The 24,754-nt window shown below is 36.4% G+C and overlaps 1 protein-coding gene across 9 annotated transcripts in view; it reads left to right on the plus strand.

The window, feature by feature from the left end:
* Positions 1 to 24,754, plus strand: part of RABGAP1L (RAB GTPase activating protein 1 like) — a 693,841-nt gene that overhangs the window by 173,389 nt on the left and 495,698 nt on the right. For all 9 annotated transcript variants that reach the window (XM_036844645.1, XM_036844610.1, XM_036844603.1 and 6 more), the window contains one exon: positions 21,740 to 21,833. In XM_036844645.1, the coding sequence (XP_036700540.1) occupies positions 21,740 to 21,833 (94 nt within the window). The remainder of the gene's footprint in view (positions 1 to 21,739; positions 21,834 to 24,754) is intronic.

The raw sequence follows: 24,754 nt of genomic DNA on the forward strand, positions 1-24,754 counted from the left end.
AGTGCAGTAAAATATGCATAGTTCACCTGTAAGGGTGGGAAATGAGATTAGAGCGAATACAGAGGTTGGATAATGGAGGGCCTTTTATGTCATACTAATTTTGTATTTTCTACTTTAATCAAAGGTTGGTGTAATAGATATTTCTACAGTTGAGTTAAAAATGTCTTCTTAGACATGATTTATTTTATTCAGTGTAAAAGATTTAGCAGATAAATTGCTTACACAGCTTAGGAAAAAGTATCTCTCTTAATGAAGTTTTAAAAAATCTTTTATCGGTAAGATTTGTGTATATAACCCTTCATTTTTTTCCCTTATTTGCCTTTTTTTTTTTTTTTTTTTGAACAGGTTAAGGCTTAGTTTTTCATTTACCTGTTGTATGTTGCTTTAGCTTAGGTGTTCTGATCTAAGGCATGTTTCCTACCCCACTCCAGCCATTGACTTTTCTGTTCCTGTTTCTGTTATAGCACATATTCTGCTTTGCTCTCATGTGTCTACATCCATTTCCTTTTTTTTCCTACTAGAACATAAAGTCCTCAAAGTTAGGAGGCATGTCTGTTTCACCTTTTTAAGTTTGGCAGTGTAGTGTGTACTTAGTAAATATTTGAATCAATGAATAATTAGTTGATTTTTGCTTCATTTTACTTGTACTATTTTTAACTTCTGCCTAAAAACATTTTTTTTTTTTTGGTAAATGAATAGGGTAGACATAAATAATATATAAATGTACTAGTGGTATGGGCTTCATGTATCTAATCTCTAAAATCATCAGTTTCTTAATACATGGAGAGGACATGATACTGTACTAATAGGTACCGTTTATCAAATGTTTACTGTATTTTAGGTATTTAGAGCTTTCCCTTTAATGGACCTTTCTCAGTGCCATTGCATATGTTACTATTTGTTTGGAAGGTACTTTGATCAGAACTTCTGCTGGCTGCCTTTTCCTTATCATTCAGATCTCAGCTCAAGGCTCAAGTGTTACCCCTTCAGATAATCTTGTTTGACCATTTCTAGCTAAAGTAGGCCCTTTCTTCTCTCTCTTAATTTTTTCTGGAAGTTTTTTTCTTACACACTGAGGCAGTGTTAGTCTTTCTGCCATTATGTTCTAATGGTACTTTGGATACACCACTTAATAATTCTTAAAATACTTGATTATAAATATGGTCTTTTAAATTCATTTCTCTCACCTTCTAGAGTGTGAGTTCCTAAGGTGCAGATGGTATTTTATTATTTTTTGAGTTCCCTATGCCTAGCATGTGGCAAGTGTTAAGTAAATATTTGTTTAATGAGTGGAAATCTCTTTGAAATGTTAGATTCAGAGAAGAGAAACATTTTTGTTTTAAAAATCTGTTAATGGAAGTTAGAATAGGTGATATAGGGGTTAATAAACGTGCAGAAATGAGTTAACATAGCAGGCTTCAGACTGCTGTCCCTAGAAGAGCCTGCTTGCAAGGTTGGCCCTTGGCTGGTATTGGTAAACTTAGATTTAAGGAGGGTTCCCACGTTCCCTAACTGAGAAGAGTGGCTCACTGTGCCTAAACTGTTTGTACTAACAGTGTGGTTTATGCTGAACACCTGCTTTCCTTCTGGCTTCTGAAATTTTGGTGCATGCTAAGCATAGGGTACTTACATGACCAGCCCCTAGAAAAACTTCAGGCACAGAGTCTCTCATGAGCTTTCCTGGTAGACAACATTTCACACATGCTGTCACAACTCATTGCTGGAGGAATTAAGTGTGTCCTCTGGGAGAGGATTCCACTGGGAGAGGACTCTCGGAAGTTTGTACCTTCTTTCCTCCAGACTTCATCCAATGTGCCGTTTCCCTTTGCTTATTTTTCTTTCTGTCCATTCACTGTAATAAATCATAAGTGTTGGGTTTCCCTGGTGGCGCAGTGGTTGAGAGTCGGCCTGCCAATGCAGGGGACACGGGTTTGAGCCCTGGTCTGGGAGGATCCCACATGCCGCGGAGCAACTGGGCCCATGAGCCACAATTACTGAGCCTGCGCGTCTGGAGCCTGTGCTCCGCAAGGAGAGGCCGCGACAGTGAGAGGCCCGCGCAGCGCCATGAAGAGTGGCCCCCGCTCGCCGCAATTGGAGAAAGCCCTCGCACAGAAACGAAGACCCAACACAGCCAAAAATAAAAATAAATAAATAAATTTATTAAAAAAAAAAAAAGAAAATCATAAGTGTTAAGTACAACTATAAGCTGAGTCCTGTGAGTCCTCCTAGTGAATCATTGAACCTGGCAGTGATCTTGAAGACCTCTGACATAATAAGATAGATAAATTTTCTCTACTTATGATTGGGAGAGAGATGACAGATAATAAATAAGAAAAATATCAAGAACTAATGATGCTTGATAGGTCTGGACCACCTTTAGATTAGGTGGTCAGCAAAAAATTTCTCTGAGGAGGTGGCATTTAAATTGAGATCTGAGTGACAAGGGAAAACCAGCAATTGGAAGGTGGGGAAAGGGCACCTTTCCATTGGAAGGTGGGGAAAGGAGGGGGGACAGTTGGTACAGAGGCTCAAAGGTGAAAGTGTGCCTGGTTTGTTTGAAGAGGAGGAAGGGAGGACAGATGACCGAAGGGTAGGGGACAAGCAAGGGAGTAGTACAAGCAGATGTGTACAGGGAGCCAGGGGACATCATGTAATTCCTATAAGCCAAAGGGAGGAGTTTTTCCTTTTTTCCTTTTTGAAGCCTTTGAAGGGTTCTAAGCTGGAAAGGACAAAAATTTGATTCATGATTTCAGAACACAGCATCAGCTGTATACATGGAGAATGGAGTTCAGCAGAGCATGGATGGAATCAGGGAGACCATTTGGGAGACTCTTATAGTAATCTCTGTCAAAATGTTGGAGGCTGGGGTTAGAGTTGTATTTGGAAAGGGAGAAAAGTAGGTAGATTCGAGTTAACGTTTTGGAGGTGGAGTCCACAGGGTTGAGTAATTAAATGTATTTATGTAATGAGGGTACAAGGTTTCAAGAATAACTTGTAGATTTTCAATGTAAACAACTGAATAGTGCTGTCATTTATGAAAATGGTGAGGAAGGGTGGGAAATCAGGCAAATACAGGTATGGGAAGAAAATTAAGCATTTTATTTTGAAATCTTATTAGATATCCAAATGGAAATATTATGTAGGCAGTTGATATAGGTTCTGAAAATATTGCATTCCTTATTTTATTCATCAAACATTTACTGAGTGCTTACCAGTTGCCAAGTACTTAAAAAAAATTATTTTATATTGGAGCATAGTTGATGAACAATGTTGTGTCAGCTTCAGGTGTACAGCAAAGTGATTTAGTTATACATATACATGTATCTATTCTTTTTCAAATTCTTCCCCCATTTAGGTTATTAAAGTCTATTAAAGTCTATTGAGCAGCGTTCCCTGTGCTATACAGTAGGTCCTTGTTGGTTATATATTTTAAATATAGTGGTGTGTACATGTCAATCCCAAACTCCCAATCTATCCCTCCCCCCACCCCTTACCCCCAGGTAACCATAAGTTGGTTCTCTAAGTCTGTGAGTGTGTTTCTGTTTTGTAAATGAGTTCATTTATATCATTTAAAAAAAAAGATTCCACATATAAGCGATATCATATGATATTTGTCTTTTTCTGTCTGACTTAGTTCACTTAGTATGATAATCTCCAGGTCTATCTGTGTTGCTGCAAGTGGCATTATTTCATTCTTTTTAATGGCTGAGTAATTTTCCATTGTATATATTACCACATCTTTATCCATTCATCTGTTGATGGACATTTAGGTTGCTTCCATGTCTTGGCTATTGTAAACAGCACTGCAGCAAACACTGGGGTGCATGTATCCTTTCAAACCATGTTTTTCTCCAGATATATGCCCAGGAGTGGGATTGCTGGATCATATGGTAGCTCTATTTTTAGTTTCTTAAGGAACCTCCATACTGTTCTCCGTAGTGGCTGTATCAATTTACATTCCCACCAACAGTGTAGGAGGGTTCCCTTTTCTCCACACCCTCTCCAGCATTTATTGTTTGTAGATTTTTTGATGATGGTCGTTCTGACTGGTGAGAGGTGATACCTCATTGTAGTTTTGATTTGCATTTCTCTGATAATTAGGGATGTTGAGCATCTTTTCATTTGCCTCTTGGCCATCTCTATGTCTTCTTTGAAGAAATGTCTATTTAGGTCTTCTGTCTATTTTTTGATTGGGTTGTTTATTTTTTTGATATTGAGCTGCATGAGCTGTTTGTTAATTTTGGAGACTAATCTGTTATCAGTTGCATCGTTTGCAAATTTCTCCCATTCTTCGGGTTGTCTTTTCATTTTGTTTATGGTTTCCTTTGCTTTGCAAAAGCTTTTGAGTTTAATTAGGTCCCATTTGTTTATTTTTGTTTTTATTTCCATTATTCTAGGAGATGGCTTGGAAAAGATCTTGCTGCATTTTATGTCATAGAGTGTTCTGCCTATGTTTTCCCTTAGTGTTCCCCTAGGATTCAGATTGCTAGTATTTTGTTGAGGATTTTTGTGTCTGTGTTCATCAGTGATAATTGGCCTGTAATTTTCTCTTTTTTGTGATATCTTTGTCTGGTTTTGGTTTCAGGGTGTTGGTGGCCTCAAAGAATGAGCATGGGAGTGTTCCTTCCTCTACAGTTTTTTTGGAGGAGTTTGAGAAGTATAGGTGTTAACTCTGTAAATGTTTGATAGGATTCGCCTGTCAAGCCAGCTGGTCCTGGATTTTGTTTGTTGGGAGTTTTTCAGTCACAGTTTCAATTGCAGTACTTCTGATTGGTCTGTTCATATCTTCTATTTCTTCTTGTTTCAGTCTTGAGAGATTGTACCTTTCTAAGAATTTATCCATTTCTTCCAGGTTGTCCATTTTATTGGCATATAGTTCTTGTAGTAGTCTCTTATGATCCTTTCTGTGGTGTATTTCTGTGGTGTCCATTGTAACTTCTTTTTCATTTCTAATTTTATTGATTTGAGCCCTCTCCCTTTTTTTGTGATGAGTCTGGCTAAAGGTTTATCAATTTTGTTTATCTTCTCAAAGAACCAGCTTTTAGTTTCATTGATCTTTTCTATTGTTTTCTTTGTTTCTATTTCATGTATTTCTGCTCTGATCTTTATGATTTCTCTCCTTCTAACTTTGGGTTTTGTTTGCTCTTTTTCTAGTTGCTTTAGGTGTAAGATTAGGTTGTTTATTTGTGAGTTTTCTTGTTTCCTAAGGTAAGATTGTATTGCTATAAACTTCCCTCTTAGCTACGTCCCATGGGTTTTTGATAGTCATGCTTTCATTTTCATTTGTCTCTAGGTATTTTTTGATTTCCTCTTTGATTTTTTTCAGTAATCCATAGGTTGTTTAGTAGCATGCTGTTTAGCCTCTACATGTTTGTGTTTTTTACAGTTTTTTTCTTGTAGTTGATTTGTAACCTCATAGTGCTGTGGTTGGAAAAGATGCTTGATATGATTTCAGTTTTCTTAAGTTTACCGAGGCTTGCTTTGTGGCCCAGCATGTGATCAATCCTGGAGAATGTTCCATGTGCACTTGAAAAGAATGTGTATTCTGCTGCTTTTGGATAGAATGCTCTGTAAATATCAATTAAGTCCATCTGGTCTAATGTGTCATTTAAGGCCTGTGTTTCCTTATTGATCTTCTGTTTGGATGATCTGTCCATTGATGAAAGTGGCGTGTTAAAGTCCTGCACTATTATTGTGTTACTGTTGATTTCTCCTTTTATGGCTGTTAGTATTTGCCTTACATACTGGAGTGCTCCTATGTTGGGTACATATATATTTATAATTGTTATATCTTCTTCCTGGATTGATCCTGTGATCATTATGTAGTGTCCTTCTTTGTCTCTTGTAACAGTCTTTATTTTAAAGTCTGTTTTATCTGATATGAGTATTGCTACTCTGGCCTTCTTTTGATTTCCATTTGCATGGAATACCTTCTTCCTTCCCCTCGCTTTCAGTCTGTATGTGTCCCTAGATCTCAAGTCGTTTCTTGTAGACAGTATATATATGGGTCTTGTTTTCATATCCATTCAGCCAGTCTGTGTCTTTTGGTTGGAGCATTTAATTCATTTACATTTAAGGCAGTTATCACTACGTATGTTCCTATTGCCATTTTCTTAGAAGTCTGTATATAAACAAGATTGTTTTAAGTTGCTGCTTTTTTTTTTTAAGATTTTTTTTGATGTGGCTCATTTTAAAGTCTTAATTGAATTTGTTACAATATTGCTTCTGTTTTACATTTTTTTGTTTTTTTTTGGCCGTAAGGCATGTGGGATCTTAATTCCCCGTCCAGATAGGGAAGAATACAGTGATGACTAGAACACAGTCTCTTACATAAGTGACTAGGTTAGTCTCGAAAGGAAGGCAGACAAATATTCAGGCCATTATAGGGAGACGTATTATCCTAGGGCCATGCAAAGAATGCTTAGCAGGCTCAACAAAATGGAGCGTACATTCCAAAACCTTGAGTTTTTCTCAAAAATCCATTATTTACTGTTGTTTTCACAAATACTTTTGTTGCCGCGTTTGAATTTTAAGATCCTATGTGTAAGAGATAGTCTGTATTAAAAACTAACCTAAGTCTATTTTGGCAGTTTCTGCTTTTCCCCCCATTGTGTTCTATACTTGGCCATCTGTTCATCACTTAATATGCTTTCCCTTAAAGGGATCCATTTCCTCCAGAGTTTACATCCCCCACCTCCCTAATTTTGGAAACATGTATTCCATCTCTCTTTTGCCCTCCCTCCTTCTCTTCCTCTCCATATATATGTGTGTGTGTGTGTGTGTGTGTGTGTTCATATGTGTGCCCATATATGTGTTATATATACATACATACAGATAGATAGTTACTCAGTCTTTATCATGTCTAGTTTTCTGATTTTTTCAGTAACTCAACTGGGTTCATATTCAGAAGTATAGACTCTCAGGGGAATATAAAAAAAAAAACCCAAATGCAGACATGAACCTGATCTTACTGTTACTTCCTTGACTGCCTGACTTCATGTGGCTGCTTTGGCAAGTTTTGTGGTCATTTCCCCTTCCTTTCTTATTTATTTGTGAGTATTTTCCCTTTCAGAGTTACACTCTTGGTTGAAGAGGGTGATCTGCTCAGAGGACTCTTGAGTATGTTGTGCATCACATGGTAGATGTCAGTGAGTTCCCTTTCCACCTGTTAGTTAGTTGTGACCTATTCTAATGAGTTCTTTCTTCTCTTGCTCCTCCTTGTTTCTAGTTATCTCTAACCCTTGCTAAATTTTTTTTCTCTAATTGATTAGCTGCCTTTAAAAAAGTCATTCTGCAAAGCTAAGGAGTGGCATGGACATATATACGCTACCAAATGTAAAATAGATAGCTAGTGGGAAGCAGCTGCATAGCACAGGGAGGTCAGCTTGGTGCTTTGTGACCCCCTAGGGGGTGGGATAGGGAGGGTGGGATAGGGAGGGTGGGAGGGAGACGCAAGAGGGAGGAGATATGGGGATATATGTATGCATATGGCTGATTCACTTTGTTATACAGCAGAAACTAACACACCACTATAAAGCAGTTATACTCCAATAAAGATGTTAAAAAAAAAGTCATTTGAATAATATGTTTTAACCTTTAGTATAACTATTCATATATGTTCTTTTTTTAATCTGCCAGATACTGTTTTCCTCTTTCGCCACCTCAGTTTATTTTGAAGAGGCGTAGATAATACATTCAAATAGACATTGCTCATATTTCTTATTCTAAGACTATACTAGCCTTTCCAAACACATCAACTTTTATACATTAAATATCTACAGTTTTTTGTATGTCAGTCATACATAATACACTTTAAAAAAAAGGAAAATGGAAGGAAAATTAAAATGCATTTGCAAAAAAACTGAAATTCAAAATATAAATAACTAAATAAATTCTAACTCATTAACATCCCAGAAAAATGTAAAATGAAACACACATATACACATACAAAGGAATATACTAGTGTCATGATTAAGAAAGCAGTTTGCTTAATGATGTTAATTGTCCTTCAGGTATGGTGTATTGGCTGCCCTAGTTCTCTTGAGTGTGGTTGACAGGTTTCAACAATTAATGATACATTTTTATTAATCACTTACACTTAGCAACTACAGGGATTATTAATTAGAAACTTGTAATTAGATTCAGAATGACAGTGATGATGATTTAGTTGGAAAGAAACATGCAATTTGTGGTCTCCTCTACCATGGATCTTCTCTCTATAATAAATCAGCTTGCTTTTGACAGTGGGAAATGTTAGAACATTTCAGAAATTAAGGAATATCTTTTGTTTTACATTAATGACTTACATTTATATATAAGCTTCTATATAGAACAAGTATATTCTGGCTCTGTGATGTGAGAAAGAGTTAGAGATTATATTATATTAAGTCATTAAAATGTAGCTTTATTGTTTGGCTGTCAAAAGTGACATTATTTACAACTAATTAATCAAAATGAATCACTTTTGTACTATTCCAGGTTGGCAGGTATCGTTATACAAACCTGTGTTCCTGCAGATTTTGCACAATCAGTAAGGTTTTGGGTTTTTTCTCCCCAGTGTGTTTAGAAGAGAGTTTATACCAACCTGTGGTTGCCTATATTACTTTCAACAAACATTTATTACTTATTAAGAAAGACCAAAATTAAGGGGAAAAATCTCTGAAAACCCTCAGTAGTCACATTTTGTCTGTGCTTACTTTGCAGCCTTTTATTTTATGAGTAATTCTTTAGTTGAAAAGAAAAGAAAATGAGATTTTGTGCTTATTTGTCCCTGATTTTGTAATTTATTTTTAACTTTGTTTGAAAAAAAAAGCATTGTGTATGTGTGTGTCTGTATTTTTTTTTTCCTTTTATGATGTTTGTTGATACTAGTTCTGAAATTTTTCTTTTATGATTAGGATGAAAAACATTGCTAACAGAAACACGGTTTTTTTCAAAGCAGGGAGTGGCCAAAGTTAAGAGACCCTTTAAATTATTTTGATTGCAGTATCATACATATTTATTTTGTTTGATCTAAAAATTTACATCTATTGTATCTTCTTTTGGTGTTGCACAATTGGTTTCTGCTCTCTGCATGCTAGGAATCAGTGGATAAGACAAAGCAAACCTGGGATGCTTTTTTAGTTACTTTGAAGTGCTGCTGGGCAGGCTACTGAGGACTCAATAACATTAAGAATAAAAATGATAGCTAACACTTGAGTACTACTATGTGCCAGGCACCGTGTGTAGTACCTCACATGCATTTTCATTTAATTTTTACAACACTACCTGACTGATTCTCTATTTCACTGATGTTTAGGTTAAAGAAAGTAATAGTCCTACAGTATGAGTCCAATGACATCTGAAATGCTCTGTATGGTCCTGCTTTCTGAAGGAGACCAGTAGCTGCAGGGAAATTGAAATCCATGAGGAAAACATTCATGAGAAGGAGTTGAAATTATTCATATTAGAAGAGTCTCTACCAAATCCTACTCTCTAAGTTAAGGAGAGTCTGTCAGAGACCTCTCCTAAAGTTAAACTTTATACAGGAAGTTGAAACTGTTAGCTACAAATTTCCTCAACTAACTCTCTTAACATTGTCAAACTTCATCAAAGCCTCATATCTAGTCGGAATAGGAAATGTCCTCCTTGTCAGTCAACACTCACAAACCTGGGCAATTTCATGTCTTTAGAGAGAATTTGCCTGATTTCTCATTTTCCTCTCTCCAGTGTTTTCGTTCCCAATTACCTTAAGTGTATGAACATATTCTAAAAATAAAGCAACAATGAACTAACTAATCCTTCCATTCATTCCACAGTTGAGTGTTACTATGTGCTAAAGGCTATTATATAAAGGCAAATAAGACATAATCCCAGCCCTCCCAGAGCTTGGGTTTTAAGAGTGGGACATGAATGTTATAGATATTAAATACATGACTAGATAATGTAAACAGGCATGTTTTCATGGAAGTCTTGTAAATATTATTGTAGGAGTCTATATAAGGCCAAAAAGGAAGAAGTGGCCAATTTGGTGGGGAATCGGAGTTGATAAGGGAAATGTAATGCTTGAATTAACCCTGCAGTTCCCTTTAGCTCTATTACTCTCTCACCTCCCATATTTCATTAGTTTGCATAAAGAAAAATCTACATTTAATATCTTTACTTCCCACTCATTCATTCCTCAAACCTTGCACTCCAGATTCTACCCCAGCACTCTACATCATAGGCATTCATATTGTTTGGGTGAAGATAGCTTTTTTTTTTTTTAAACATCTTTATTGGAGTATAATTGCTCTACAATGATGTGTCAATTTCTGCTTTATAACAAAATGAATCAGCTATACATATACACACCTCCCCATATCTCCTCCCTCTTGCATCTCCCTCCCACCCCTCTAGGTGGTCACAAAGCACCGAGCTGATCTCCCTGTGCTATGCAGCTGCTTCCCACTAGCTATCTATTTTACATTTGGTAGTATATATAAGTCTATGCCACTCTCTCACTTCGTCCCAGCTTACCCTTCCCCCTCCCCATGTCCTGAAGTCCACTCTCTATGTCTGTGTCTTTATTCCTGTCCTGCCCCTAGGTTCTTCATAACTTTTTTTTTTTTTTTTAGATTCCATATATATGTGTTAGCATACGGTATTTGTTTTTCTCTTTCTGACTTCACTCTGTATGACAGTCTCTAGGTCCATCCACCTCACTACAAATAACTCAATTTCATTTCTTTTTATGGCTGAGTAATATTCCATTGTATATATGTGCCACATCTTCTTTATCCATTCATCTGTTGATGGAGACTTAGGTTGCTTCCATGTCCTGGCTATTGTAAATAGAGCTGCAGTGAACATTGTGGTACATGATTCTTTTTGAATTATGGTTTTCTCAGGGTATATGCCCAGTAGTGGAATTGCTGCTGGGTCGTATGGTAGTTCTATTTTTAGTTTTTTAAGGAACCTCCATACTGTTCTCCATAGTGGCTGTATCAATTTACATTCCCACCAACAGTGCAAGAGGGTTCCCTTTTCTCCACACCCTCTCCAGCATTAGTTGTTTGTAGATTTTCTTATGATGCCCATTCTAACTGGTGTGAGGTGATACCTCACTGTAGTTTTGATTTGCATTTCTCTAATGATTACTGTTGTTGAGCATTCTTTCATGTGTTTGTTGGCAATCTGTATATCTTCTTTGCAGAAATGTCTGTTTAGGTCTTCTGCCCTTTTTTGGATTGGGTTGTTTTGTTTTCTTTGATATTGAGCTGCATGACCTGCTTGTAAATTTTGGATATTAATCCTTTGTCAGTTGCTTCATTTGCAAATATTTTCTCCCATTCTGAGGGTTGTCTTTTCATCTTGTTTATGGTTTCCTTTGCTGTGCAGAAGCTTTTAAGTTTCATTAGGTCCCATTTGTTTATTTTTATTTCCATTTCTCTAGGAGGTGGGTCAAAAAGGATCTTGCTGTGATTTATGTCATAGGGTGTTCTGCCTATGTTTTCCTCTAAGAGATTTATAGTGTCTGGCCTTACATTTAGGTCTTTAATCCATTTTGAGTTTATTTTGTGTATGGTGTTAGGAAGTGTTCTAAATTTCATTCTTTTACATGTAGCTGTCCAGTTTTCCCAGCACCACTTATTGAAGAGGCTGTCTTTTCTCCATTGGATATTCTTGCCTCCTTTATCAAAAATAAGGTGACCATATGTGCATGGGTTTATCTCTGGGCTTTCTATCTGGTTCTGTTGATCTATATTTCTGTTTTTGTGCCAGTACCATATTGTCTTGATTACTGTAGCTTTGTAGTATAGCCTGAAGTCAGGGAGCCTGATTCCTCCAGCTCCGTTTTTCTTTCTCAAGATTGCTGTGGCTATTCGGGGTCTTTTGCGTTTCCATGCAAATTGTGAAATGTTTTGTTCTAGTTCTGTGAAAAATGCCAGTGGTAGTTTGATAGGGATTGCATTGAATCTGTAGATTGCTTTGGGCAGTAGAGTCATTTTCACAATGTTGATTCTTCCAATCCAAGAACATGGTATATCTCTCCGTCAATTTGTATCATCTTTAATTTCTTTCATCAGTGTCTTATAGTTTTCTGCATACTGGTCTTTTGTCTCCTTAGGTAGGTTTATTCCTGGATATTTTATTCTTTTTGTTGCAATGGTAAATGGGAGTGTTTCCTTAATTTCTCTTTCAGATTTTTCATCATTAGCGTAAAGGAATGCAAGAGATTTCTGTGCATTAATTTTGTATCCTGCTACTTTACCAAATTCATTGATTAGCTCTAGTAGTTTTCTGGTGGCATCTTTAGGATTCTCTATGTATAGTATCATGTCATCTGCAAACAGTGACAGCTTAACTTCTTCTTTTCTGATTTGGATTCCTTTTATTTCTTTTTCTTCTCTGATTGCCGTGGCTAGGACTTTCAAAACTATGTTGAGTAATAGTGGCGAGAGTGGACATCCTTGTCTTGTTCCTGATCTTAGAGGAAATGGTTTCAATTTTTCACCATTGAGAGTGATGTTTGCTGTGGGTTTGTCATATATGGCCTTTATTATGTTGAGGTAAGTTCCCTCTATGCCTACTTTCTGGAGGGTTTTTATCATAAATGGTGTTGAATTTTGTCAAAAGCTTTTTCTGCATCTATTGAGATGATCATATAGTTTTTCTCCTTCAATTTGTTAATATGGTTTATCACATTGATTGATTTGCATATATTGAAGAATCCTTGCATTCCTGGGGTAAACCCCACTTGATCGTGGTATATGATCCTTTTAATGTGCTGTTGGATTCTGTTTGCTAGTATTTTGTTGAGGATTTTTGCCTCTATGTTCATCAGTGATATTGGCCTATAGATTTCTTTCTTTGTGACATCTTTGTCTGGTTTTGGTATCAGGGTGATCGTGGCCTCATAGAATGAGCATGGGAGTGTTCCTCCCTCTGCTGTATTTTGGAAGAGTTTGAGAAGGATGGGTGTTAGCTCTTCTCTAAATGTTTGTTAGAATTTGCCTGTGAAGCCGTCTGGTCCTGGGCTTTTGTTTGTTGGAAGATTTTTAATCACAGTCTCCCCTTAGTGCTTGTGATAGGTCTGTTTATATTTTCTATTTCTTCCTGGTTCAGTCTCGGAAGGTTGTGCTTTTCTAAGAATTTGTCCATTTCTTCCAGGTTGTCCATTTTATTGGCATATAGTTGTTTGTAGTAATCTCTCATGATCCTTTGCAGTGTCAGTTGTTACTTCTCCTTTTTCATTTCTAATTCTATTGATTTGAGTCTTCTCCCTTTTTTTCTTGATGAGTCTGGCTAATGGTTTATCAATTTTGTTTATCTTCTCAAAGAACCAGCTTTTAGTTTTATTGATCTTTGCTATTGTTCCTTCATTTCTTTTTCATTTATTTCTGATCTAATCTTTATGATTTCTTTCCTTCTGCTGACTCTGGATTTTTTTTGTTCTTCTTTCTGTAATTGCTTTAGGTAAGGTTTGGTTGTTTATTTGAGGTGTTTCTTGTTTCTTGAGGTAAGATTGTATTGCTAACAACTTCCTTCTTAGAACTGCTTTTGCTGCATCCCATAGGTTTTGGGTCGTCGTGTTTTCATTGTCATTTGTTTCTAGGTATTTTTTGATTTCCTCTTTCATTTCTTCAGTGATCTCTTGGTTATTAAGTAGTGTATTGTTTAGCCTCCATGTGTTTTTATTTTTTACAGATTTTTTTTCCTGTAATTGATATCTAGTCTCATAGCGTTGTGGTCGGAAAGATACTTGATACGATTTCAATTTTCTTGAATTTACCAAGGCTTGATTTGTGACCCAAGATATGATCTATCCTGCAGAATGTTCCATGAGCACTTGAGAAGAACGTGTATTCTGTTGATTTGGGATGGAATGTCCTATACATATCAATTAAGTCCATCTTGTTTAATGTGTTATTTAAAGCTTGTGTTTCCTTATTTATTTTCATTTTGGATGATCTGTCCATTGGTGAAAGTGGAGTGTTAAGGTCCCCTAACTATGGTTGTGTTACTGTCGATTTCCCCTTTTATGGCTTTAGCGTTTGCCTTGTGTATTGAGGTGCTCCTATGTTGGGTGCCTAAATATTTACAATTGTTCTATCTTCTTCTTGGATTGATCCCTTGATCATTATGTAGTGTCTTTCTTTGTCTCTTGTAATAGTCTTTATTTTAAAGTCTGTTTTGTCTGATATTAGAATTGCTACTCCATCTTTCTTTTTATTTCCATTTGCATGGAATATCTTTTTCCATCCCTTCACTTTCAGTCTGTATGTGTCCCTAGGTCTGAAGTGGGTCTCTTGTAGACAGCATATATACGGGTCTTGTTTTTGTATCCATTCAGCCAGTCTGTGTCTTTTGGTTGGAGCATTTAATCCATTTACATTTAAGGTAATTATTGATATGTATGTTCCTATTACCATTTTCCTAATTGTTTTGTGTTTATTTTGTAGGTCTTTTCCTTTGCTTGTATTTCCTTTCTAGAGAAGTTCCATTAGCATTTGTTGTAAAGCTGGTTTGGTTGTGCTGAATTCTCTTAACTTTTGCTTGCCTATAAACCTTTGATTTCTCTGTCAAATCTGAATGAGATCCTTGCTGGGTAGAGTAATCTTGGTTGTAGGTTTTTCCCTTTCATCACTTTAAATATGTCTTGCCACTCCCTTCTGGCTTGCAGAGTTTCTGCTGAAAGATCAGCTGTTAACCTTCTGGGGATTCCCTTGTATATTATTTGTTGCTTTTCCCTTGGTGCTTTTAATATTTTTCCTTTGTATTTAATTTTTGATAGTTTAATTAATATGTGTCTTGGTGTGTTTCTCCTTGGCTTTATCCTATATAGGACTCTCTGCGCTTCTTGGATTTGGTTGACTATTTCCTTTCCCATATTAGGGAAGTTTTCAACTATAATCTCTTCAAATATTTCTCAGTCCCTTTCTTTTTCTCTTCTTCTTCTGGGACCTCTATAGTTTGAAATTGGTGCGTTTAATCTTGTCCCAGAGGTCTCTGAAACTGTCCTCAATTCTTTTCATTCTTTTTTCTTTAATCTGTTCTGCAGTAGTTATTTCCACTATTTTATCTTCCAGGTCACTTATCCATTCTTCTGCCTCTGTTATTCTGCTTTTGATTCCTTCTAGAGAATTTTAAATATCATTTATTGTGTTGTTCATCATTTTTTGTTTGCTCTTTAGTTCTTCTAGGTCGTTGTTAAACGTTTCTTGTATTTTCTCCATTCTATTTCCAAGATTTTGGATCATTTTTACTATCATTACTCTGAATTCTTTTTCAGGTAGACTGCCTATTTCCTCTTCATTTGTTTGGTCTGTTGGGTTTTTACCTTGCTCCTTCATCTGCTGTGTGTTTCTTTTTCTTCTCATTTTGCTTAACTTACTGTGTTTGGGGTCTCTTTTTTGCAGCCTGCAGGTTTGTAGTTCCCATTGTTTTCGGTGTCTGCCCCCAGTGGCTAAGGTTGGTTCATTGTGTTGTGTAGGCTTCCTGGTGGAGGGAACTGGTGCCTGTGTTCTGGTGGATGAGGCTGGATCTTGTCTTTCTGGTGGGCAGGACCACATCCGGTTGTGTTTTGGGATGTCTGTTACCTTATTATGATTTTAGGCAGCTTCTCTGCTAATGGGTGGGGTTGTGTGTGTTTCTGTCTTCCTGGTTGTTTGGCATGGGGTGTTCAGCACTGGAGCTTGCTGGTCGTTGAGTGGAGCTGGGTCATAGCTTTGAGATGGAAATCTCTGGGAGAGTTTTTACCATTTGTTATTATGTGGAGCTGGGAGGTCTCTGGTGGACCAATGTCCTGAACTCGGCTCTCCCACCTCAGAGGCACAGGTATGACACCTGGCCGGAGCACCAAGACCCTATCAGCCACATGGCTTGGTCAGCTGTCCTGTCACAGAGTCACCTGAGGGCCAGGCATCCTGTCGGGGGCTCCTCTCCTTGCATCCTGGAGACACCTGTAGGCGGCCTCCTGTCAGGGGCTTCCCAGTGAGGTGCAGTCACCTGAGGGCCGGATGTCGGGTCTGAGTCATGCAGGGTGCTGGGTGCTCGCCTTCTCTGCTCCTGAGCGCAGCATTGGGGGGTTTGGACGGCGTCTGAGGCCCAGGTTATGGCTTCCACTCAGGTTTACATCTAGCCCACAGGTTTACATCTGGGCTCCATGTTTACGACTTGGGGGGTTTACGTCTGAGGGTTTACTTCCGGAACCCAGTTTTACATCTGGGCCCGGTTTACCACTTGGGGGTTTACGTCTGCGGGGTTTGCGTGTGGACTCCAGGTTTATGTCTCAAGATAGCTTTAATAGCTAACATTTATATAGCTCTTGCCTTTTGCCAGCCACTGTAATATGTGTTTTGCATATAGTAACTTGCCTAATTCCTACAACTACTCTATAAGATAGATACTGTTATTATTCTCATTTTAGAAATAGGCTGCTGAAGTATAGAGAGGTTAAGTAATTTGACCAGGATCACAGCTAGTAAGTGGTGGAACTGAGTTTCAAATGCATGCAGTTTGGCTCCAGGACCAGTTATGAATGACTGAATGAACCTGGTTCCCATTTACCCATGTCTGCACACAGATGCTCATATACTAAATGTCACTAATTTTCAAGGCATTACTTTTTAATTTTTTTTTCTAGTTGTAATGGATTTTCCTTCTTCCCCTCCCCTCTGATTATCCATTTAGGAAACTTTTATCGGTCTTATGGCCAAGTACTAATCTAGGCACTGGCAATATAGAAATAAAAGTTAGTCTCCACTGCCAAGAAACTGAGTCTGATGGGAGAAGATGTAGAGGATAACAGACAATTATAATAGGATGTGGTAAGTGCTATGATTGAAGATGCCTAGAGGGGGCACACTTAGCCTAGCCAGAAGAGGGTAACTCCTGACCTGAATTTTGATGGAGTAGGATTTAGCCAAGGATAGGAATCCCAGCCTTCTTTCATTTGTCCTCACTATCTCTCTTTTTTTTTCTCTTTATGTAGAATGGAGTGCAGTTGCTTTTTCAGAACCTTCAGAGTTATCCTTTTATGTATCTGCATGATTCCATTGTTCCTTCTCTCTTCTTCTTTGTCACGTTTTACTTGCCAACCTCCTCACTATGTTTTCCACCACACTTTGTGTCTTTTTTCTTTCTTATTTCCTTCTTAGTTTATTTCTTTAGTCCTCCCTAGAAACTCTGTCTTATCTAATATAGTAGAGACTTAAATTTACTTTTCTTTAGCCCCCTTTCTTCCTGTCTAGCAGGATGGCCAGTAAATATATAAGACTCATGGTCAGTAGTATTTAACCTCTCTGTGCCACAGTTTCCTCACCTTTAAAGTGGGCACACTAGTAGTGACTACCTCGTTAGGTTGTTTAGAGGATAAAATGAATTAATGCCTGCAAAACTTAGAAGAGTGCCTGGAATATAAATAAAAAAGGCAGACAATCAATAAAAGGTTGGGACTCCTATCTTCCTTGGCTAAGTCCTATTTTTGTCCAAATATTTTGCCCCTGACTTGCTGTTGTTTCTGCCTTAATTGTTCATCAGGGATCTGGTTTTACTTCAGTGTGCCCATTTTCTTTTCTTCTCCTTGAGGTTCACCTTTGCTAGTCTAGGTGCTTTCAGTTCTGATTTCCTTTTTGTGGTGCACAGTAACTTGGGAAGTTGTCAGGAAGACAAGACATTGTCTTGTCATGTTTCATGACATATTAGTAGGGGTTTATAATAATAAAATAGGTTTTTGTTTCATATAGCAACAGGGTTCATTAAAAGATTAAACTCCTTTCCCCATTCTTATTAGTTATGCATACTTATTTTTTTTTTAAACTGTTCTTTGTTTTTTTAACAAACCATGTATTGTTAAACTATCTTTAAATTTTTATTTATTTATTTATTTTTGGCTGTGTTGGGTCCTCATTTCTGTGCGAGGGCTTTCTCCAGTCGGGGCAAGCGGGGGCCACTCCTCATCGCGGCGCGCGGGCCTCTCACTATCGCGGCCTCTCTTGTTGCGGAGCACAGGCTCCAGGCGCGCAGGCTCAGCAATTGTGGCTCACGGGCCTAGTTGCTCCGCGGCATGTGGGATCTTCCCAGACCAGGGCTCGAACCCGTGTCCCCTGCATTGGCAGGCAGATTCTCAACCACTGTGCACCAGGGAAGCCCCATACTTATTTTAAAAGATAAAAATATTACAGAAATATTAAACTTAGAAGTGAAAGATGCATTCACTAAATATATATTGAGTGCCTACTATGTGATAAGATACTGTTAGGTGCTGGAACATAATTGCTGTTAATAGTTTGTTGTATATGCTTACAGCTATTTTTAAAGGTCTTTGTAATCATATAAGTAATAATATTTACTAAAATAAAACCATACTTAAAATTACTCTTTTGTTTCTTTTCATCACCAAATAATATATTTTAGGTGATTTTCATGTTAGCATATAAAGATTCACCAATTCTTTTAAACTACCGGATAGTATTCTTTTGAATGGATATACTATAATTTAGTTAATAAAACTCCTATTGATGGATTCCTGATAGTTTTCAATTCCTTATTATTATAAGCAGTGATGCAATGAAAATCCTCTTACATATATATTTTTGGCATATGTATTTCTGGATAATAAATTTCTAGAAGTGGAGTTGCTGGATCAAATGGTATATTAATTTAGAATCTTAATAAATTAAAAAAGATTGCTCATTTAAACATCAACCTTCTTGTCTGTTTCCCCATACTTTTATCAACACTAGGTATTATTATTCTTTATACTGTCTGCCAGTCTAATTGGTGAATATGTTTCATTGTTTTAATTTGCATTGAAAAATTATTGAGATAGGGCTTTCTTTAATATCTTTATTGGCTAGTTGTATTTTATATTTTTTGACCTGTACTATGTTCATGTCCTTGGCCCAATTTTCTGTTGGATTGTTCTTTATTTTATTGCTTAGTAAGATCTTGGTATATTAGGTAAAATAGCCCTGTCATATGTTGGAAAAATTTTTTTGCTTATTTTTTAATATATATTGTACCTTACTTCATAGAAGTTTTTAATTTATAGGTAGTTATATTTCTTATTCTTTCTTATAGCATCTTGGTTTTGTTTCATGCTTAGGGATTCCTTTCCCAACAAGAATAATAAGAATCTGAAAGATTCTCTATATCAGTAGTACTTTTTGAGTTTTATCATAATCAAGATTAATGATGTCCATCAGTGTTTGTTTCCTTTTTTCTTTTTCCTTTTCATTGTGTTCTTAGATTTTGGTCTCCAGTTTAGCATGTACAACTTCATCAAATAATTTGGCACCTTGGTGTATTATGATTTACTGTGTAGCAAATTAGAGTATAAAGTAGGATCATCTTGGACCCTGCTTAATTGAATATCAATTTATAAGTACTTAATATTATGCTTGGTACTAATTAATAAGAGGGGTGACCAGCAGTCTGTTTGCCTGAGATAGTCTAAGTTTAACCTGTTTTCCAGTGTAACTTTTAATAGTGTCCCTTTTCCCTGTTGATTTTAAACAAACAAAACCAGCCAATTATTTTACCAGCAAAATAAGTTTATTTTGGAATAGCTGAGACGTGCAGTTTGGGACAAGCAAAAAATGGTGAACTATAGGCATATCTGGAGAATGGATGAGAGGGCCTTGCTTTTATAGAGGAAAGGAGGAAATTGGGGAGGGCTGTGGGGGTTCTTCATTGGCTGCAGATGGCAGACAGCTTGTCCGTGCTGGATCAGGAGGAAATCTTTCTTCCTGCTGGGGTCTGTAAGCTGCGGTGAATGATACATGTGTGAGAACTGCCCCTTCATGGCTTCCTGACTTCACTTTAAATGAGGTTTCCTTTATTCATTTTATATTACTCTCAGAAGTGCCTCAGTTCAGTTTAAAAAATTATAAGGATTATAAGGGGTAGTAGTTCACATTAGGATATTTTAATATTAAGGCTTCAGTTGGTTCTGTTTACCTTATTCCTCCAGTACTTAGTAATACTTCATGTGCTTTAGCTTTAAAAAAATCTCTCATTTCTATTATTTTCATGATGAACTTGTTGCAAAGTTCATAGGGTTGCTTATGTGAGGTATTTCTAGAGCAGTGATGTTAGTGTATATCCTTTTAACCTTCATCCCACCATCCAGAATAATGCTTACTTTTTTTTAAAATTTTGGCTTTCATTAGTTTTTTTGTTTTGTTTTGTTTTTTAATAAATTTATTTACTTATTTTTGGCTGCATTGGGTCTTCGTTGCTGCGTGCGGGCTTTCTCTAGTTGCGGTGAGCGGGGGCTTCTCTTTGTTGCGGTGTGCAGGCTTCTCATTGCAGTGGCTTCTCTTGTTGCAGAGCACGGGCTCTAGGTGCGTGGGCTTCAGTAGTTGTGGCATGTGGGCTCAGTAGTTGTGGCTCACGGGCTCTAGAGCTCAGGCTCAGTAGTTGTGGCACACGGGCTTAGTTGCTCCATGGCATGTGGGATCTTCCCGGACCAGGGCTCGAACCCATGTCCCCTGCATTGGCAGGCAGATTCTTAACCACTGCGCCACCAGGGAAGTCCCAATACTTACTTTTTGAATAAAATGTCCCTCGTGATTCTTGTTTATCCAGTATCGTCCTAAAGATGGTGAAGCATTTGTCTGTGTGTGTGCATAGAGTTTGTTTATATTTTACTAAATATGTGATAAAATCTTTTCGGATGGATATGACCAAATCTTTTAACCTGGCCATATAAACCTTTATTTATCACATTAATTTTTGGTGTTGAATATATCCACTGATACATGAATGAGTTTATGCTTGGATCATGGGATTTGTAGCATGCTAAGTAAAACTGTTCTTAACACAGATCCCAATGTGATTCACTTAATGCCAATCCCTATTATACTGTAACAGAATTGATTAAACCTTAGTAATTGCCATCAGCCAGACAGATTTTTATCTAGCTTATTTCATCATTCAGACAATACTTCTTCAGCCTTTTCTTAGGTAGTACTGTGTCAAAGGCTTTGTTATAATGTAGGTGAATTGTGCCCATTACATCTTTCTCTACCAACTCTGTTACCACTCAAAAGATTTATAGACCTTAGAATTACTCATTTTCACCACTGATTGTAAACTGTAACTCAACCTATCTTATTCTTTCTGAAACTATTACTTTACATCTTGGGATGTTTTATACAGTTGCCATTTTAAAAGGCCAAATAGTTTCATCTTTCCTTAGTCAAAAATATCTTGTACTTATCAATATATCTTTAAAAAACCTTAAAGAATTTTTTTTAGATATCTGGTTGTGTGTTTGTATCATATTATAAATGCTTCTCAGTGTTATATATTGATATATATGTCTGACTCTTGTTTTTAGTATTTATTTGTCTCACTAAATATTAATAACTATAGTAATAAAAAAATATAAATAATTTACATAAAATATTAATATCTGAGAATGTTCAACTGATGAGTAAAGTGCCATATAGGAATTTCTAATCGTGTTACCATTAGCTTTTAAATTTTCTCTCTTTGGGTAAAGATATTTATTTATAGGTATTTTCAATTTCACACTGTATAAACTGTAGACAAGAATTTTCATAAAAACTTGTGATTTGAAAATATTTATTTAGGCACTAAAGATAAAATGTTATCAATGAAATACTGTTATTTTTGCAATGGGTGTAATAATTAAGCAAGAGTATTTGATTGTTCATTAGACACACAGTCATGTTTCTTGTTTTAAAATACATTAATATCTAATATAGTATGTAATATAATGTTTGTTCTTTTTGTATTTCTTCTGCAGAGAGTGATAATGAACTCTCGAGTGGAACAGGTGATGTGTCTAAGGATTGCCCTGAGAAGATCCTATATTCTTGGGGAGAATTGCTAGGAAGATGGTAAAATTTTTTTTTTAATTGAAAATTTTATATTTACATAATTGATGTTAATTTGATTTATTAATTAAAATCTATGTGTTTATATATCTTACTCTTGAGATTACTTAGGCAGTCAATATAGATAGTCATCTAGGGGTTGAGCCCTCAACCACTCCAGTGTTTGGCAGTTGGAAAGATGAGTAGGAAAGATCGTGCAAAGGAGTCCAAGAAAGGTCCTTTGGAGGAGGAGAACCAAGGGTAGGAGGAGAACCAAGGTAGAAATCAAGTGAATTAAGGCTATTAAGAAGGAGAAAGTGATCAACTGCTGATAGGTCAAGTCAGAGGAAGCCTGAGAATTTCGCTGGGTCCAGCGATTTGAATGTCACTGGTTACTTGGACAAGAACCCCTCTGTGGAGAGGTAGGAATGGAAGCCTGATTGGACTATGTCTAAGAGGAAAGGTAATCAGCAGTTATAGATAGATAGGTCTTCAGAGAAGTTTTGCTAGAAGGAGAGGATAAGGAATAGGGACATAATTAGGAAGTGGATGTGGGTTGAGAGATTTTTCTGAAAATTAAGATGGCCAATATAGCCTGTACATTGTATGTTGTTGGAAATGATCTAGTAGGAAGAAAAATTTGATAATGCCAGAGGAAGAGGGCACAGTTGCAAGAGAAGTCGATGAATAGGCAAGAAGAGATGGACTTGTTGACTAGTGGAGGAGTTGTATTTAGAAGCGCAGAACATTCACTGTAACAGAAGGAAAGGTGAGGCATGGCTACAAAAGTAATAGCTGGCTTAAGTGTACTTACTGTGTGTCTAGTGCTGTTCTAAGCACTTTAGATACCTTAGTTAATTATCATCATGACAACCCTCTGACTTAGGGATTATTATTATCTTCATTTTACAGATGAGAAAACGGAGGCACAGCTATGTAAGGTAGCTAGTATAAAAATACACAACAAATAATGGCAGCAAATAGGTAACTTGCTCAAGAGCCCATGGTCAATAAATAATTTGCCCATGATCATGCAGCAAGTAAATGACAGAATTTGAACTTAGGCAGTCTGGCTCCAGAGCCAGAACTTTTTAACCAGTTGGACAGGCTACCATTTCTATAATGTACATAGGTTTCTGGATTACTTTTTATAGGAGCATGTAGAAGTTTTAGTACAAGAGAGAATAAACTAGGAAAATTGATACCCTTCCCAGACTTCTTGTATGAGTTCAAAGAGAGATCATGAAAATGACAGTATGGTGGACAGGAAAACAAAATACTTTTATGACTAATTAAACAGCCAATTGAGATCTTTATTTATAAAAAACAAGATTTATAACTTGGTTCAATATACAGCATCCTCTTAGGTTCTAGGAGATACATAGATAAATACACAGTTCCTACGTTTGAGGTTCATAATCAAGAAGGGTGGGAATATACACTCATAACAGACCATTTTAACAAAACAACTGAAACACTGAGGTTGTTTCAAATTTCTTAACCATTTTGTTAAGAAAATAGTTAAGACATTTCTTTTTTATAAAATGACAATCACTTGATTTTTTTACCCAACTTAAAAAATTCATCTATTCTCTCTTAGGAATTGTATGCTGATTTAAAGATGAATAGGAGATAATTCCTACCCCCAAAGAGTTTACCATCTTATAGAGGCATATAGACATTTAAACAGATAATTGTGACATGATGGATAAATGCTTCTGTTAGCACTGAGGACCCAATGGAAATTTTCGAATGAACACAAAAGTAGAAAAAAAAAATACAATAAATGTGATAAAGAAAATCCCCAACAAATATTTTAAAGGTGAAATTGCTATGATGCTTTTTATTATTTAGAAAGGCAATTTTGGAGTAGGAAGAAACTGTTAATAGAGAAGCTAGTTAGGGTGTAATTGCATGGGTTGATGAGGTCTATACCAAACTCATGGGTCTTTTGTATGGAGAGGAGTTCCAAACAGAGAAAGAATTCTGAAGTAGAGTTGATGGGATTTCTCAGCTATCATTCAGTGTACATTTTTTGCAGAAATAAAATACCATCTTTCTACATTATATTTTTAGTAGTGGGCTTCAAGAAACTCATTGAAAGAATCTGAGGGAGCTATTTTAAAGGACTAAGATAACTGATTTTTAGACCTTTAGAAAACTTGCTGGATCTTTTACAATTCAAGTATGTATTTTTATTTTATTTGGCTTATTATTGCAGTTGTGTCATGACAATTCATATGAAAATGATAAAATTTGCCTATTTGAGAGTTTATATCTATTACACAAGAAGTGACAAAATCTTTAAATTGCTCTTGGAATATCTTTTTTAAACATTCATCTTTTTTAGATTTAGAGCTTTTCAGTGAGTCTTAGGAATACTAGCTTAGGGACTTACATGAAGATATTTTTGTGATTTATTTAGGTAAAGCACCTTTTGGGGAAAACACTACACTTTGTGCTTTGGGGAGATTTTTATGAGGAGACAGCCTGTGTTCTCAAGGAACTTTTAAATAAAACATAGTTGAAAGTATTTTTAACTTATTATAAAACAACTAGGTCACTCTATTAAAATAAAGTGAAGCTTTTATGGATAAAATCAGAATTCAAAAAATGAAATATACTATTAGAAAGATATAAAGGAAGACTCTTTAATACTAATTTGTAATTATCAGAAAAAAATAAGGATACTATGGAAAAGAAAATGGAAAACAGACTGTAAAATGTTCAGTAATGGAGGTCTTCATACAAGACTGGAGTTAAAGTGTCTTGATGAAGGAACTAAATAAAAAAAAAAAGAGGAAACAAGGATTGAGAGAGGAGAGGGAGAGGGTCAGGGAGAGAGGAAATGAGGAAATGTTTGTGAAGGGAGGACTTGGAAACACCAAACTGAAGTGGTAGCAAGATTTCTTTTTTCTGAATATATTCAGAATGGTAATGCTGAT

The sequence above is a fragment of the Balaenoptera musculus genome, chromosome 1, assembly GCF_009873245.2.
Source record: "Balaenoptera musculus isolate JJ_BM4_2016_0621 chromosome 1, mBalMus1.pri.v3, whole genome shotgun sequence".
Classification (NCBI taxonomy): domain Eukaryota; kingdom Metazoa; phylum Chordata; class Mammalia; order Artiodactyla; family Balaenopteridae; genus Balaenoptera; species Balaenoptera musculus.